The following is a 12,878-nucleotide window of genomic DNA, read 5'->3' on the forward strand; positions in this document are numbered from 1 at the left end:
GGGTCCCCACTCCCCCAGGGTACCCCGGCCAGGGGTGACTAGTTGGATTTTTGATGCCACGGCCGCAGGGCACTATATAAAAGTGACCTCCCGGCTGTGGCATTATCTGTCCAGCTAGTGGAGCCCGGTGCTGGTTTTAGAAATACGGGGGTCCCCTACTCTTTTTGTCCCCCGTATTTTTGGAACCAGGACCAGGCGCAGAGCCCGATGCTGGTTGCTTAAATATGGGGGAACCCCTGTCATTTTTTTCCCCATATTTCTGCAACCAGGGTCGGCTCAAAGAGCCCGAGGCTGGTTATGCTTAGGAGGGGGGACCCCACGCATTTTTTCCCCCGAAAATAACCACTTTCCCACCCCTTCCCACTGATATACATGCACGGATCTCATGGATCCGTGCATGCCTATCCAATCACGGGAAAAAAAAGCAGGTCTGTTTTTTTTTAGCACTTTTTTACGAGTTGTAATTTTTCACGGCAGTGTTTTGTTTTTTTTTGCTTTGCACTTCTTAGTAAATTACCGAGATTCATACTTAAACAGCCGCGTTTTGACCGATGGTGTATTCATTCGTAATTTTTTTCTTGGACTTCCTAAAAATTACGAATGCCCTCATCACTGCCGTGATTTGAGTTTAGTAAATTACCGAGATGACACTTTGAAGAAAAAACGGCATCTCGGTCAAAATCGGGACCTTAGTAAATATACCCCATTGTATAAAAGAGAGTCCTCCTGGCCAGGCTCAGGCTATTCTCTGAAGGTCATCTTGCTAAGACTGACAGTCCTGGATCCGGGAGCGCTCGCAAACAAACATATGTACTATTGGTTGTAGCTCTTCTCTGTAATATTGTTGTATCTTTTATCTGTATCTTTTGAGTAAATACTGTTGATGCTTTGGACCACAACATTACATTTAACTACTGGTGTCACATTCCATTCTTATTTGGGGAGAAGGTATATGCAGCCACACGTGTCGCTGCACTGTAGCGTGTCGGCGTGTATACGCAACGTGCATACATATCTTAGCGGTTATTTGCTTACGTTTGGCGGCTGCAGCAGCCCGAACCACAGTGTGATAAGGTATTGCTTTTTCTTGTAAATTAATCAAACTTTACACCTTAAAAAGTGATACATTTTATGGTGATAAAGTACCAGCCAATCAGCTCCTAACTGCCATGTTAAAGGCTGGGTTTGAAAAATGTTGGTACTTTATCACCGTGAAATGTATCACTTTTCAAGGCTTACTATACATCTGGAACTTAAATGTCCATCAGACCCCTACGAGCACTCAGATCTTCCCACATGCCCTTAAATGCAACTCAGATACCCCCACATGCCATCAGACCACCCCAAATGTCAAGGTGTGCTGGATCCTGAGGCTATACAACAGTATGACAGTCTAAGGTTTCCTTTTCCTGTTTATTATATACATACTTTCATATGGGTTCCCATATAACAAGCCTGAGGTCTGAGAGTGTGGATTGAACATATCTATCTGTAGCAGCTGACAGTGTAGCTCATCTCTTTCAATCTGATGTTTCTATAAATTAAAAAATAATAATAATTATACTGGAAATAAGGAATCATGTAAACATTGCAGAAATTATTTAGGACTGAGAATTCTGACACAATATTATACATGGGTTGTAAGCGTAACAATGACATGTAGGGGTCAATCCAATTAGGTGTGTTTTGGCTTGTGGGAGCTGTTCTCATGGCAAATTCACACTGTAAATTGCATGTGCAATCGAATTACAAACTCGCATTGCTTTTGTCAGACAGAATTCACTTTTTTTGTGTATAACGCCCTGAGGGTGTGAAAAGGTAGGGAAAATCTTTATTTTAAGATAAAAATATTGGGACTTGCTTCAGAACCCCTTGGACATAGTTTTCAACTAGCTAGGCTTGCTGTGCTCCCCACATGTTCTATTCCCACTCTATGGGAGTCGTGGACACCCACAAGCGGGAATAGCCGTTAGCCAGGATTCCCAACTGCCGGCAATATAACTGCATCCCCTTAATTGGGCCAATAATTACATGTCATTTTGGGGATTAAAAAATGGTCCAATTACACGAAAATAAACTTTTACATAAGATTATTCATTTAATGAAAGTAGTTATTTCAACAAAAAACATGCTTTGGATAATTTTTTAGGTTTTTACAATATTTAAAGTTGCCTCAAATTACCCAAAAAGCTATTTTTTTCTACTTTTTCCCATTTTTCTTTGTAATTAAACAAAATTTGTAAGCTTTTTACTTTCTTTTATTTATTTACTTTAAATTACAGAAATCAGATATTTGTCACCTTTTAAAAGCATCCAGTACGTTCCATACGCTCTCTAACAGCCTTCTATATGGACATGCTAATGAAGTTGGCACTTTTTGGGGGTCCAGGAAGGTACCCCCCCCACTGTTTCATGCACTTCTCACAGATTGCATACTCTCGCTGCGAGTACCGCGAATAGGAATTTCCAACTGAATCTCATATTTCTCAGGAGCACACATTCTGTGAGTCTGCGAGTTTCATGGAAAAAGTCTGCGAGTTTCATGGAACAAACTCGCATATGCAGCCTCGGACCTTATTGGATTCCCTTCATAGACTGCTGAATATATTTTGTTGTATGTTTCTTTCTAAAATTGCATAGCTATGGGAGCCACACATGTTATAATCCCATTGTTGCAATTTGTAAAATTTGTGTATAATTATATATTGTGGGAGTGATTTCAGCTGAATGAGAAATATAAGATCAGATCACATAGAATGCTAAATGGATCACTCGGAAGTTGTTCCTCTTAGGATGATTATGAGAAAACTGTTGGTATGATAATTGAATAACGGGATCTAAGGAATATTCAGTGATGTGTGTAGTTACCATTAATCTCATGTTCAAACTAACTGAGATATCAGACAGATTATAATATTCTGAAGATCTTGACCAGTTGTAAATAGGTTGATTTTGCATATGACCACTATCAGGTTGTAGGTGCAGTAAGTGGCCCTCATTTGATCAGGGTGCCAACGTTAGTGGAGAACAGTCCAGTTCTAGCCAGTGTGTTACAGAAATTGAAGACACATAACAGCGTATAGTAAAGTGTATGACTAAGCAAAGCACCATCCTTATACTCCAAATATTTGTCCTCAAGTATAATAGGATTTTGGTACCTACCGGTAAATCCTTTTCTCTTAGTCCGTAGAGGATGCTGGGGACTCCATAAGGACAATGGGGTATAGACGGGCTCCGCAGGAGACATGGGCACACTATAAGACTTTGAATGGGTGTGCACTGGCTCCTCCCTCTATGCCCCTCCTCCAGACCTCAGTTAGAAACTGCCCAGAGGAGACGGACATTTTGAGGAAAGAATTTATTGTGTAAACACGGTGAGTGTCATACCAGCGCACACCACGAACATACCGCAAAACGTGGCATTCAACAGAATACCAGCCAACGGCATGAAAAAATACACAGCCACATGCTGCGAGAATATGTAACACAACCTGTGTGTCAACCCAACCAATAATAAGACACCGTCTGCCATGGCCTGAACAACGTCAGCAACAGCCTGACAGAAAAGAAACGCCACAAGAGTGTACCCGTAAGCAACAACTGCAGACACAGTACGCACTGGGACGGGCGCCCAGCATCCTCTGTGGACTAAGAGAAAAGGATTTACCGGTAGGTACCAAAATCCTATTTTCTCATACGTCCTACGAGGATGCTGGGGACTCCATAAGGACCATGGGGGTTTTTACCAAAGCTCCAGACCGGGCGGGAGAGTGCAGACGACCCTGCAACACCGATTGAGCAAACAAAAGGTCCCCATCAGCCAGGTTATCAAACGAGTAGAGCGTATCAAAAAGTGTTCGAACCCGACCAATCAGCCGCTCAGCAAAGCTAAACCGCCGAGACTCCTCGGGCATCTGCCCAAGAAGAACCCATCTTCCTAGAAGAATGGGTCTCCACCGGCTTCGGTACAGAACATCCAGCCATAGAACGAGCACACCGAATCGTATCACAGATCCAGCGTGTAACCGACTGCATAGACGCAGGCACCCCAATCACGCTGGGAGCATACTGGACAAACAGAGCCTCCGTTTCCGCAAGCTGAGCCAATTTGGCGACATAAATATTCAAAGCTCTGACTACATCGAGACACCTTGAATCAGCTTAAGTAACCACAGGCATCAAATAGGCTGGTTTCTGCGAAACACCTAAACCACTGTTGGCAGAACTATTATCCGAGTTCTCAATTTCGCTCTATCCTCCTGGAAGATCAAACAGGGGCTCTTGTGAGACCCAGCCGCTACATCCATCACCCGCCGTGCGGACGCCAAAGCCAAAAGCATGACCACTCTCCAAGAGAGAAATTTTAACACAACCTTTCAGAAAGGTTCCAATCATTGTGACACGAGAAAACTCAACACCCCGTCAATGTCCCACGGTGCCAATGGGGGCACAAATGGAGGTTGGATGTGCAGTACTCCTTCCACGAAGGTCCGAACTAACGGAAAGGTCGCCAATTCTTTCTTAAAAGAAAATTTATAAGGCCAAAACCGCACTTGAATGGAGCCTAACTTTAGGCCTGCACCCACACCTGCTTGCAAATAATGGAGAAGAACCATCCAGCTGAAGCTTCCGTAGTAGCCTTCTTGGATTCACACCAAGACACATATTTTCTCCAAACATGGTGGTAAGGCTTTGCCGTTACTTCTGTTCTAGCCTGAAGAAAAGTGGAAATTACTTCACTGGGAATACCCTTCCTGGCTAGGGTATGGCGTTCAACCGCCACGCCGCCTAACGCAGCCGCGGTAAGTCTTGATACACGCCCGGATCTTGCTGTAACAGTTCCTCACGTAGAGGAAGAGGCCAGGGATCTTCTATGAGTAAATCTTGAAGAACTGGATACCAAGCCCTCCATGTTCAGATCGAAACAATGAGGATCGCCTAAAGCTTTGTTCGTCTTACGTTTATCACCTTCAGAAGAGTGAAAATGGAGGGGACACATAGATCGACTGAAAACACGCTTGAGTGTCCCCTGACCTGGAACAATATTCCTGAGATCTCTCGTTGATGCGAGACGCCAACATGTCCAATTGAGGCACTCCTCAAAGACTTGTCACTTCAGTGAAACTTCTCGATAACAACTGTATTTCTCCCGGATGGAGGTCGCATCTGCAGAGGAATCTATTTCTCGGTCGTTAACATCCGGAACGAAGACTGCTAATATAGCGTTTACCAGTCCTTTCACCCAGCGGAAAACTTTTACGGCATCTGCCATTGCGGCTTTGCTCCTTGTTCCGCCCTAGCGGCTTACTTACACCCCTGCTGTCAAGTCGTCCGACAGAATTAACACGGGCAGATCACTAAGCATATGTTCACTGAAAATAGCTCTTAATCCAAGAAAGCTTATTGCAGACAAGCTTCCCAGCTTGACCTTTCCCTATGGAAATACTTCCCTTGCAAGGACTGCTCCCCAGTCTCAGAGATCTGTATGCATAGACACCAGGATCCTATCCTGGATTCTGAACCTTCGTCCCTCTAGGAGGTGAGAACTGAACAGACACCACAGGAGCGATATCCTGGCCATTAAGAATATATTCCGGCGTATGTACAGGTGATACCCGGACCACATTTCTAAGTGACCCCGTGAAAACCATTCTGGCAGTTGACCTGCTCACCGAAAAATGCCTCTTAGGCCGCACCCATCGTCTTCATCGACGGAACCTAGTGATGGATTGTCACTGCAAATCTGATCCGACTCCGGATCCTCATACCTCTTTCCACAGGAACACAGAGAACTCCAACCGTTTCGTATCTACCGTGATACCCACCTCCGACGTCAGCGACGTTGGGAGTAACAGTCTTCCCCTGTGTTGAAGAACAGTCAGAGAGAAAACAACGGTTTGCACTACTTGTGTCTTGACCACACCATAAACAGGAGAGTGTCCCAGTACAGCCTAACAATGGTCGTACTGCCATCACTCTGGTGAAATAGCAAAGACAATCCTGGATATTTACCCAAGTAATCCGAATGCGGAGAACAACGCACTTAACCTCTATTCTTTTTTTTTTTAAACCAGGGACAGCCGGACAATGCCCTGAACCTGACGCACCTCAGGTATGGCGTCGCGTACTACCGCCCCTTCCAGAGGGGAATGGCAAAATCTATTAGAAAAATCAGTGAGGGGAAACACCTGTAACACCAGAATGTCCCCCTTAAGATTCTATAATTAACCCACAGGTCCTAGTCTATTCCAAGGCCGACTGAAAAGTGGTAGACAAGTTCCCACCGGAGTGGTCTCCAGCCAGATAGACTCAGCGATATGTGGTGGATGTGGTAGAAACAAAAAAGGACATCCGCTTCTGCGAACCTAACAAGGCTGCAGAACTCTTACCTTTTCACCTTCCATTGTCTGCACAGAAAAGGAAAAAAAGTGCGGTATCGAACCGGTTAAAACGACTGCATCCCACAAAAGAATGCGTCACCAACCATCGTGAAGGAGTCTAACTTCTGAAGCTACAACTACCAGTGGTATCCGCCGAGATTGACTGAGCTGAGGCATCCCCAAACAGTATTATACCGTCCCACCAGTATCTTTCGTAGACAACCTCAGCATTTCCCCGGCCGCACCTCCTGCCGTCACGCGGCAGCCTGCTGCAATGTTATAGAGTAGAATCCTCATAAGAGACCTTACCCACTCTCTTTAGGGTAATTCTATCGGATGCCTATCCGAATATAACACTCCCCCATGAGCATGCAATGCAAATAAATCCAAAGTATAGAAATAAAATATCACTTAGCCTCCTGTGTATGATCCTTTACGACAGGGCTCCGCTTCGACCAGGAGTTGACTTTCACAGTATTCTATCCACAACGGGAAAAGAATAAACATTCGTACTCCTTGCAAGGATCTGAAACCAACTCGTCACGACCGACCTAGCGCTTTATCAACAGAGCGAGCAGCACATGAGAAGGAATACTATTACATCAGCATTCAGTATAAATCCGAATATGAATATATAAAATGTAATACACAATTACACACATATCTCTCTATATATATATAGAGCATACATATAAGCGGATTGTCCGGAGCCTTCTGGTCCCCGGTGACATTGTGTTCTGAATGTGTACTGAATGCCCCAGTTGAGGATCTACCAGGAAACATTATAGTCGACAGAAAACCTAGTATTCGTCGACAGCAAGGGGTAGTAACCAGGTAAAATAACATTCTTGCGACCCCGAGGGGTCCGAGGGAAGTATACATTTAATTTTAATATCGCTCCCTCACAAATACTACCACGGCTGTGCACGAGCTACAGGCCCCCGGAACCGTACCATACCTATACATAAAAATATACATACAGGAATAAGCTAGTCATCCCAGCAATAACGGTTGGTGCCGACAGGGTCACCCACAAACTACTGTGTCTCCCAAACCTTGCTTTCTTTTACTAGCATACCCCTACCGACCTGTTGACTCAGTATCTACCGTATCAAGTACCAAACAGGTTCCGGCGATGCCGACAGTGAACCTCATAGGTGTTTGTGTCGACACAAGTGACTTATAGAGGGTACATCTGACAGGGAACTCACAGAAAAGTCGGCGAAGTCGACTGTGATCCGCATAACTGACAGAGCACTCACCTATCGACCTATGTCGACTAAACTATAGTGGGTATCAGACAGGGAACACACAGGTATAAACATATATTTATAACCCACAGAATACAAGTCCATTTGTGCAAACGTAGTGCTATTTTTCACTAAATAGCACTATCCTTGTGCCCCCTCATACTTTTGGCGGGGACAAGCAGAAAATGGCCTGTCTCCTCAAAAGAAGGCTAAGCTCCGCCCCCTCCCGGCGTGCTCCAGCCCGCAAATAATATGCAGTCCTGTATGTCCAAGGGGTCTCTATACACTGTTAAGACACTGTATAGATGCACTGTCACCCCCAAATTATATATATACTGCTGCCCAGGGCGCTCCCTCCCTAGCGCCCTGCACCCTCGTACCGACCGTCGGCGTGTGGGAGCCATGGCGCGCGGCATGACCGCTGCAATGTCTGGCGGGGGTATCGTAATGGTGCCCAGGGAGAGAGTCTGCCCCTATTTAGCGGTCTTAACAACTTCTAGTAACTTGCTGCCCAGGGTGCTCCCCCCCAGCGCCCAGCGAGTGCCGTTGGTGTGTGGGAGCATGGAGCGCAGCGTGACCGCTGCGAGTTACCTCCGTTACTGAAGTCTTCTGCCGTCCTGAAGTCTTCGGTTCTTCACCTACTCACCTGGCTTCTTTCTTCTGGCTTCTGTGAGGGGGGTGACGGCACGGCTCCGGGAACAAGCAGCTAGGCGAACCAAGTGATTGAACCCTCTGCAGCTAATGGTGTCCAGTAGCCTAAGAAGCAGAGCCCTTGAACTAAGAAGAAGTAGGTCTGACTTCTCTCCCCTCAGTCCCACGATGCAGGGAGCCTGTAGCCAGCAGGTCTCCCTGAAAATAAAAAACCTAACCTAAAGTCTTTTAGAGAAACTCTATAGATCTCCCCTAGTCTGTGCCCAGTCACCTCTGGGCACAAAGTCTAACTGAGGTCTGGAGGAGGGGCATAGAGGGAGGAGCCAGTGCACACCCATTCAAAGTCTTATAGTGTGCCCATGTCTCCTGCGGAGCCCGTCTATACCCCATGGTCCTTATGGAGTCCCCAGCATCCTCGTAGGACGTATGAGAAATACTAATATGCAAGCAATTTATTTGGTACTTGAAAATTCATGCAGATTTTTATTACCCTTTCACTCTCTTTCAATTCCTGGATCTCTGATTCCTGCATATCTACTGTGCTTCTTAAAATGTCATTTGCCTCTCTCTGTCTCCTATTTTCATTCTGGAAAAGAAAAACAAAATGAAAACAAACCCAAAAGAAGACAAAAATAGTAGAAAGCTCTGACTAGAAAAAGTAAATGTGATGACAGAGTGCCTCATTCAGGTTGGATTGCTTAAGCGATCCAACAAGCAGTTTCCAGATAGTCGGGAAATTGCACATGCACGGAACAGGTCCTGCGATCACATTGCAGTAATGCGAATGCCTCTGCCTGACTGATAGGTAAAGGTGTTCAGAGGGAGGGGCGGGGGCAGCGTGTTGTCCCCATTTCCATTTTCAGCTGGCAGTCTGAGAGGAACATCGTGACCATCGGTCAATGTTGAACCCAGGCTGCAACGCGGTCACAGCGCTGTGATCGGAAATGCAGCAAGAAGGTGTGTACATCTCCTGTATTTGCATTGCTATGGAATGCATTTCAAAAACTGTTGCGAGCAGCTTTGCAATTGCATTCCATGCTAGATTAGGCCTAGAGTTCAGGCGTCCTTTCTGAAATGTGGCAGAATTAGCAGCAGAAGTAGACAGAAGAACCTTGTATGTTGCAGTAAGGCTCGTAGACACAAATAGTAGCCACACATATGTTTTCTGGCACAGTATGGAGGAACACAGTAAAGGGTATCAATCATCTACATGCAATGGAGGTGGTCATGTTGTGGGTTGTGCCAATAGTCCTGATAATGCAGCCTATACATTCAGTAGTTATAATACAGCAGCAGCCGTGGTCATTTACTTTCGCATCCTGTTGCACAGTGGCCGCGATTCTAGTTTTTACATTGCAGCGGTCACACAAACACTTATAATTTCAACCAAACATGACCATGTTGGTATGCTACATTTGGGTCTTGGGGAGTTTAAAAGGCGAGGTCAGATTAGTCTACTTGCTGGTGATATTTTTTGCTACTTGTGCTCCTTATATTGTTTATGTATGACTCTAGCTTTCACTGTTAACTACAATTTTGTAATTTCTGTCCTGACCTTTGGAAAAGATTATGGATTTCTCACTCTGTACCCCATGATAGTGAATTGTTTGACCATGATATGCTGAGATTTCTGTCACAAATGGTTTGTTATACTCCTATTATATAGTAGGCAATATATTATCATTTATTCTGCTGTTATTGAACCTCTTGTCAAAGGACCTCTGTGTTACATTCTATGATATGATGAGGTGTTATGTATATACAGTATACTATTTGCCTATGTCTCCACTATATGTACTGCTGCAGATCAGTGGTAAGCATAATTAGGTAAAAAATCTGGGGTCTGGTTCTAAGGCCAGGTACACATTAGAGCGATCTTGGCCTAATATGTTGTTCCAATTCGTCCGGAAAAGACGTATTAGCTGGATCGTTCAGTGTGTACGCCCAATCTGCATGCTCCCGTGGTCGCATGCAATATCTTCTGGTCGGCCATGCTGCACGACCAACCGGACGATATCACACGTGGTGCCATAGTCAGTGGCGTTACATGGGGGGTGCGACCCGCTCTCGGGTGTCACCCTCTGAGGGGTGACACCAAAATGCCGGCTCCTGTTCAGTGATAGGAGCAGAATGCTGCACTGTTACATTATGTGCAGCACTCTGCTCCTGTCACTGTATAGGAGACGGCACTGCAGGCTCACCACTCCCCGGGAGGCAGCCCACGCCTCCCAAACCCCCCAAGTGACGAAAAATAGGGGGTTGGGATGCTAAGCTCTGCCCCTTCTAATGCCCCCCCCCCCTTTTTTTGGCAGCGGCGCACCGGGTGTCCAGGACGTAAGTGACACCTCTGCATGCAGTGTAAATGAAGGACGGAGCGAGGGATCATTCTGTCTTTCATTACATCGTTCCACAGATATATGTTGGCCGGCGTATCATCCAGCTATACTTCGTTCTAGTATGTACCCGGCCTATGGGTTTATCACAAACATATGGTATTTTTCACAACAGTAGGAATTCGCAATATCACTGAAGAATGAAGCACACTGTGCAGTGTTACGCTTAAATTCACCTGCTGCTGAGACAACTTTTGTTCCAGATTGGACATCTTCTCTACAATGGATTTGAGCTGTTCTCGCAATTCTCTCTCTGCGTCCACGGCTGTTTTATTCTAAGTATATTGTTCATAAAAATGACATAAAAACCATTAACACAAAAAATAAATAAGAAAAACAATATACATTACATAACAATAGGGTGAGTCAAAAAATAATGTCACTTTTGTACCCCAAGTGATTTGATCTTTGTGGCAACCCTGACATACCTCCCTTTTCCTTACAGTGAAAATGTGCTATTTTTTTTACATTATCTTCTAGTACTCACAGAAATGCTTACTTGGGTTGCCTACTATTGGAAAAATTCCCATAATATAACTTGCCCCCGATGTCGCAATTATCGGCACTGCTTGACTTATACTTCTTTAGCAGTGTTTATCCTGTAATCAATTATTTTGTTACAATGAGATTAGCAATTGTTCCGCAGCAATACAGCATATTTCCAAATTATCTTTTAAAGAGGAAGGTGATGGATGAGTTGTGTGTACTGATAGATGAGTTGGATGTACTGAACTTAATAAAAACTAATTTTATATAGACATCTTGGGGTTTATTTACTAATATTCGTGTTTTTGCCGTTTTTAAGGGTGTTTGAACTCGAATGGTATCGGGTGCATTTTACTGCAACTTTTTGAATCCTGATACGGTTATTCACTAAGCTGCCGAGTTTTGCACAATCGTTTTTTCCGATGTCGATGTGATTCGTAATATCAGGCAGTGTTTTACGGGAGTGATGAGTAAAACACTGCCTGACAAAACACAAGGAATCCCGGCCGGATCTGTGAGATCCATGCAGTGCTTCATTGTGTACCTTAAAAAGTTGTTTAAAGTCTTAAAAAATCTGAAAAAAATTGCGTGGGGTCCCCCCTCCTAAGCACAACCAGCCTCGGGCTCTTTGAGCCGGTCCTGGTAGAAAAAATATGGGGGGGGGGAATGACAGGGGTTCCCCCATATTTCCTCAACCAGCACTGGGCTCTGCGCCTGGTCCTGGTTCCAAAAAATACAGGGGACAAAAAGCATAGGGTTCCCACATATTTTTGAAACCAGCACCGGGCTCCACTAGCCAGGTACATAATGCCACAGCCAGGGGACACTTTTATACTGGTCCCTGCGGCCCTGGCATTACATACCCAACTAGTCACCCCTGGCCGGGGTACCCTGGAGGAGTGGGGACCCCTTCAATCAAGGGGTCCCCCCCCTCCAGCCACCCAAGGGCCAGGGGTGAAGCCCGAGGCTGTCCCCCCATCCAAGGGCGGCGGATGGGGGGCTGATAGCCTTGTGAAAAATTGCGAATATTGTTTTTAGTAGCAGTACTACAAGTCCCAGCAAGCCTCCCCCGCAAGCTGGTACTTGGAGAACCACAAGTACCAGCATGCGGTGGAAAACCGGGCCCGCTGGTACTTGTAGTACTACTACTAAAAAAAATACCCCACAAAAAACAGAACACACACACCGTGACAGTATAAGTTTATTACATACATGCACACCTCCATACATACATACATACTTACCTATGTTCCCACGAGGCTCGGTCCTCTTCTCCATGTAGAATCCTAGGGGTACCTGTGTTAAAAAATTATACTCACATAATCCAGGGTAGAATCCGACCTTTGAATAATCCACGTACTTGGCTAAACAAAAAAACGGAAACCCGACCACGCACTGAAAGGAGTTCCATGTTTACACATGGGACCCCTTTCCCCGACTGCCAGGACCCCCCCTGACTCCTGTCAAAGAGGGTCCCTTCAGCCAATCTGGGAGCGCCACGTCGTGGCACTCTCCTGATTGGCTGTGTGCTCCTGTAGTGTCTGTCAGGCAGCACACGGCACAGATACAATGTAGCGCCTATGCGCTCCATTGTAGCCAATGGTGGGAACTTTGCGGTCAGCAGTGAGGTTACTTTCGGTCAACCTCTGACCGCAAAGTTCCCACCATTGGCTACAAGTACCAGCTTGCGGGGGAGGCTTGCTGGGACTTGTAGTACT

The 12,878-nt window shown here is 45.4% G+C and overlaps 1 protein-coding gene across 2 annotated transcripts in view; it reads right to left on the bottom strand.

Moving 5' to 3' along the window:
* The window catches only part of CALCOCO2 (calcium binding and coiled-coil domain 2), a 171,878-nt gene that overhangs the window by 22,989 nt on the left and 136,011 nt on the right, over positions 1–12,878 (bottom strand). For both annotated transcript variants that reach the window (XM_063959598.1, XM_063959599.1), the window contains exons 18-20: positions 10,851–10,949; positions 8,772–8,867; positions 1,429–1,534 (exon numbers count right to left, since the gene is read on the bottom strand). In XM_063959598.1, coding sequence (XP_063815668.1) covers positions 1,429–1,534; positions 8,772–8,867; positions 10,851–10,949 — 301 coding nt within the window. The remainder of the gene's footprint in view (positions 1–1,428; positions 1,535–8,771; positions 8,868–10,850; positions 10,950–12,878) is intronic.

This window comes from Pseudophryne corroboree, chromosome 3, assembly GCF_028390025.1.
Source record: "Pseudophryne corroboree isolate aPseCor3 chromosome 3, aPseCor3.hap2, whole genome shotgun sequence".
Lineage (NCBI taxonomy): Eukaryota > Metazoa > Chordata > Amphibia > Anura > Myobatrachidae > Pseudophryne > Pseudophryne corroboree.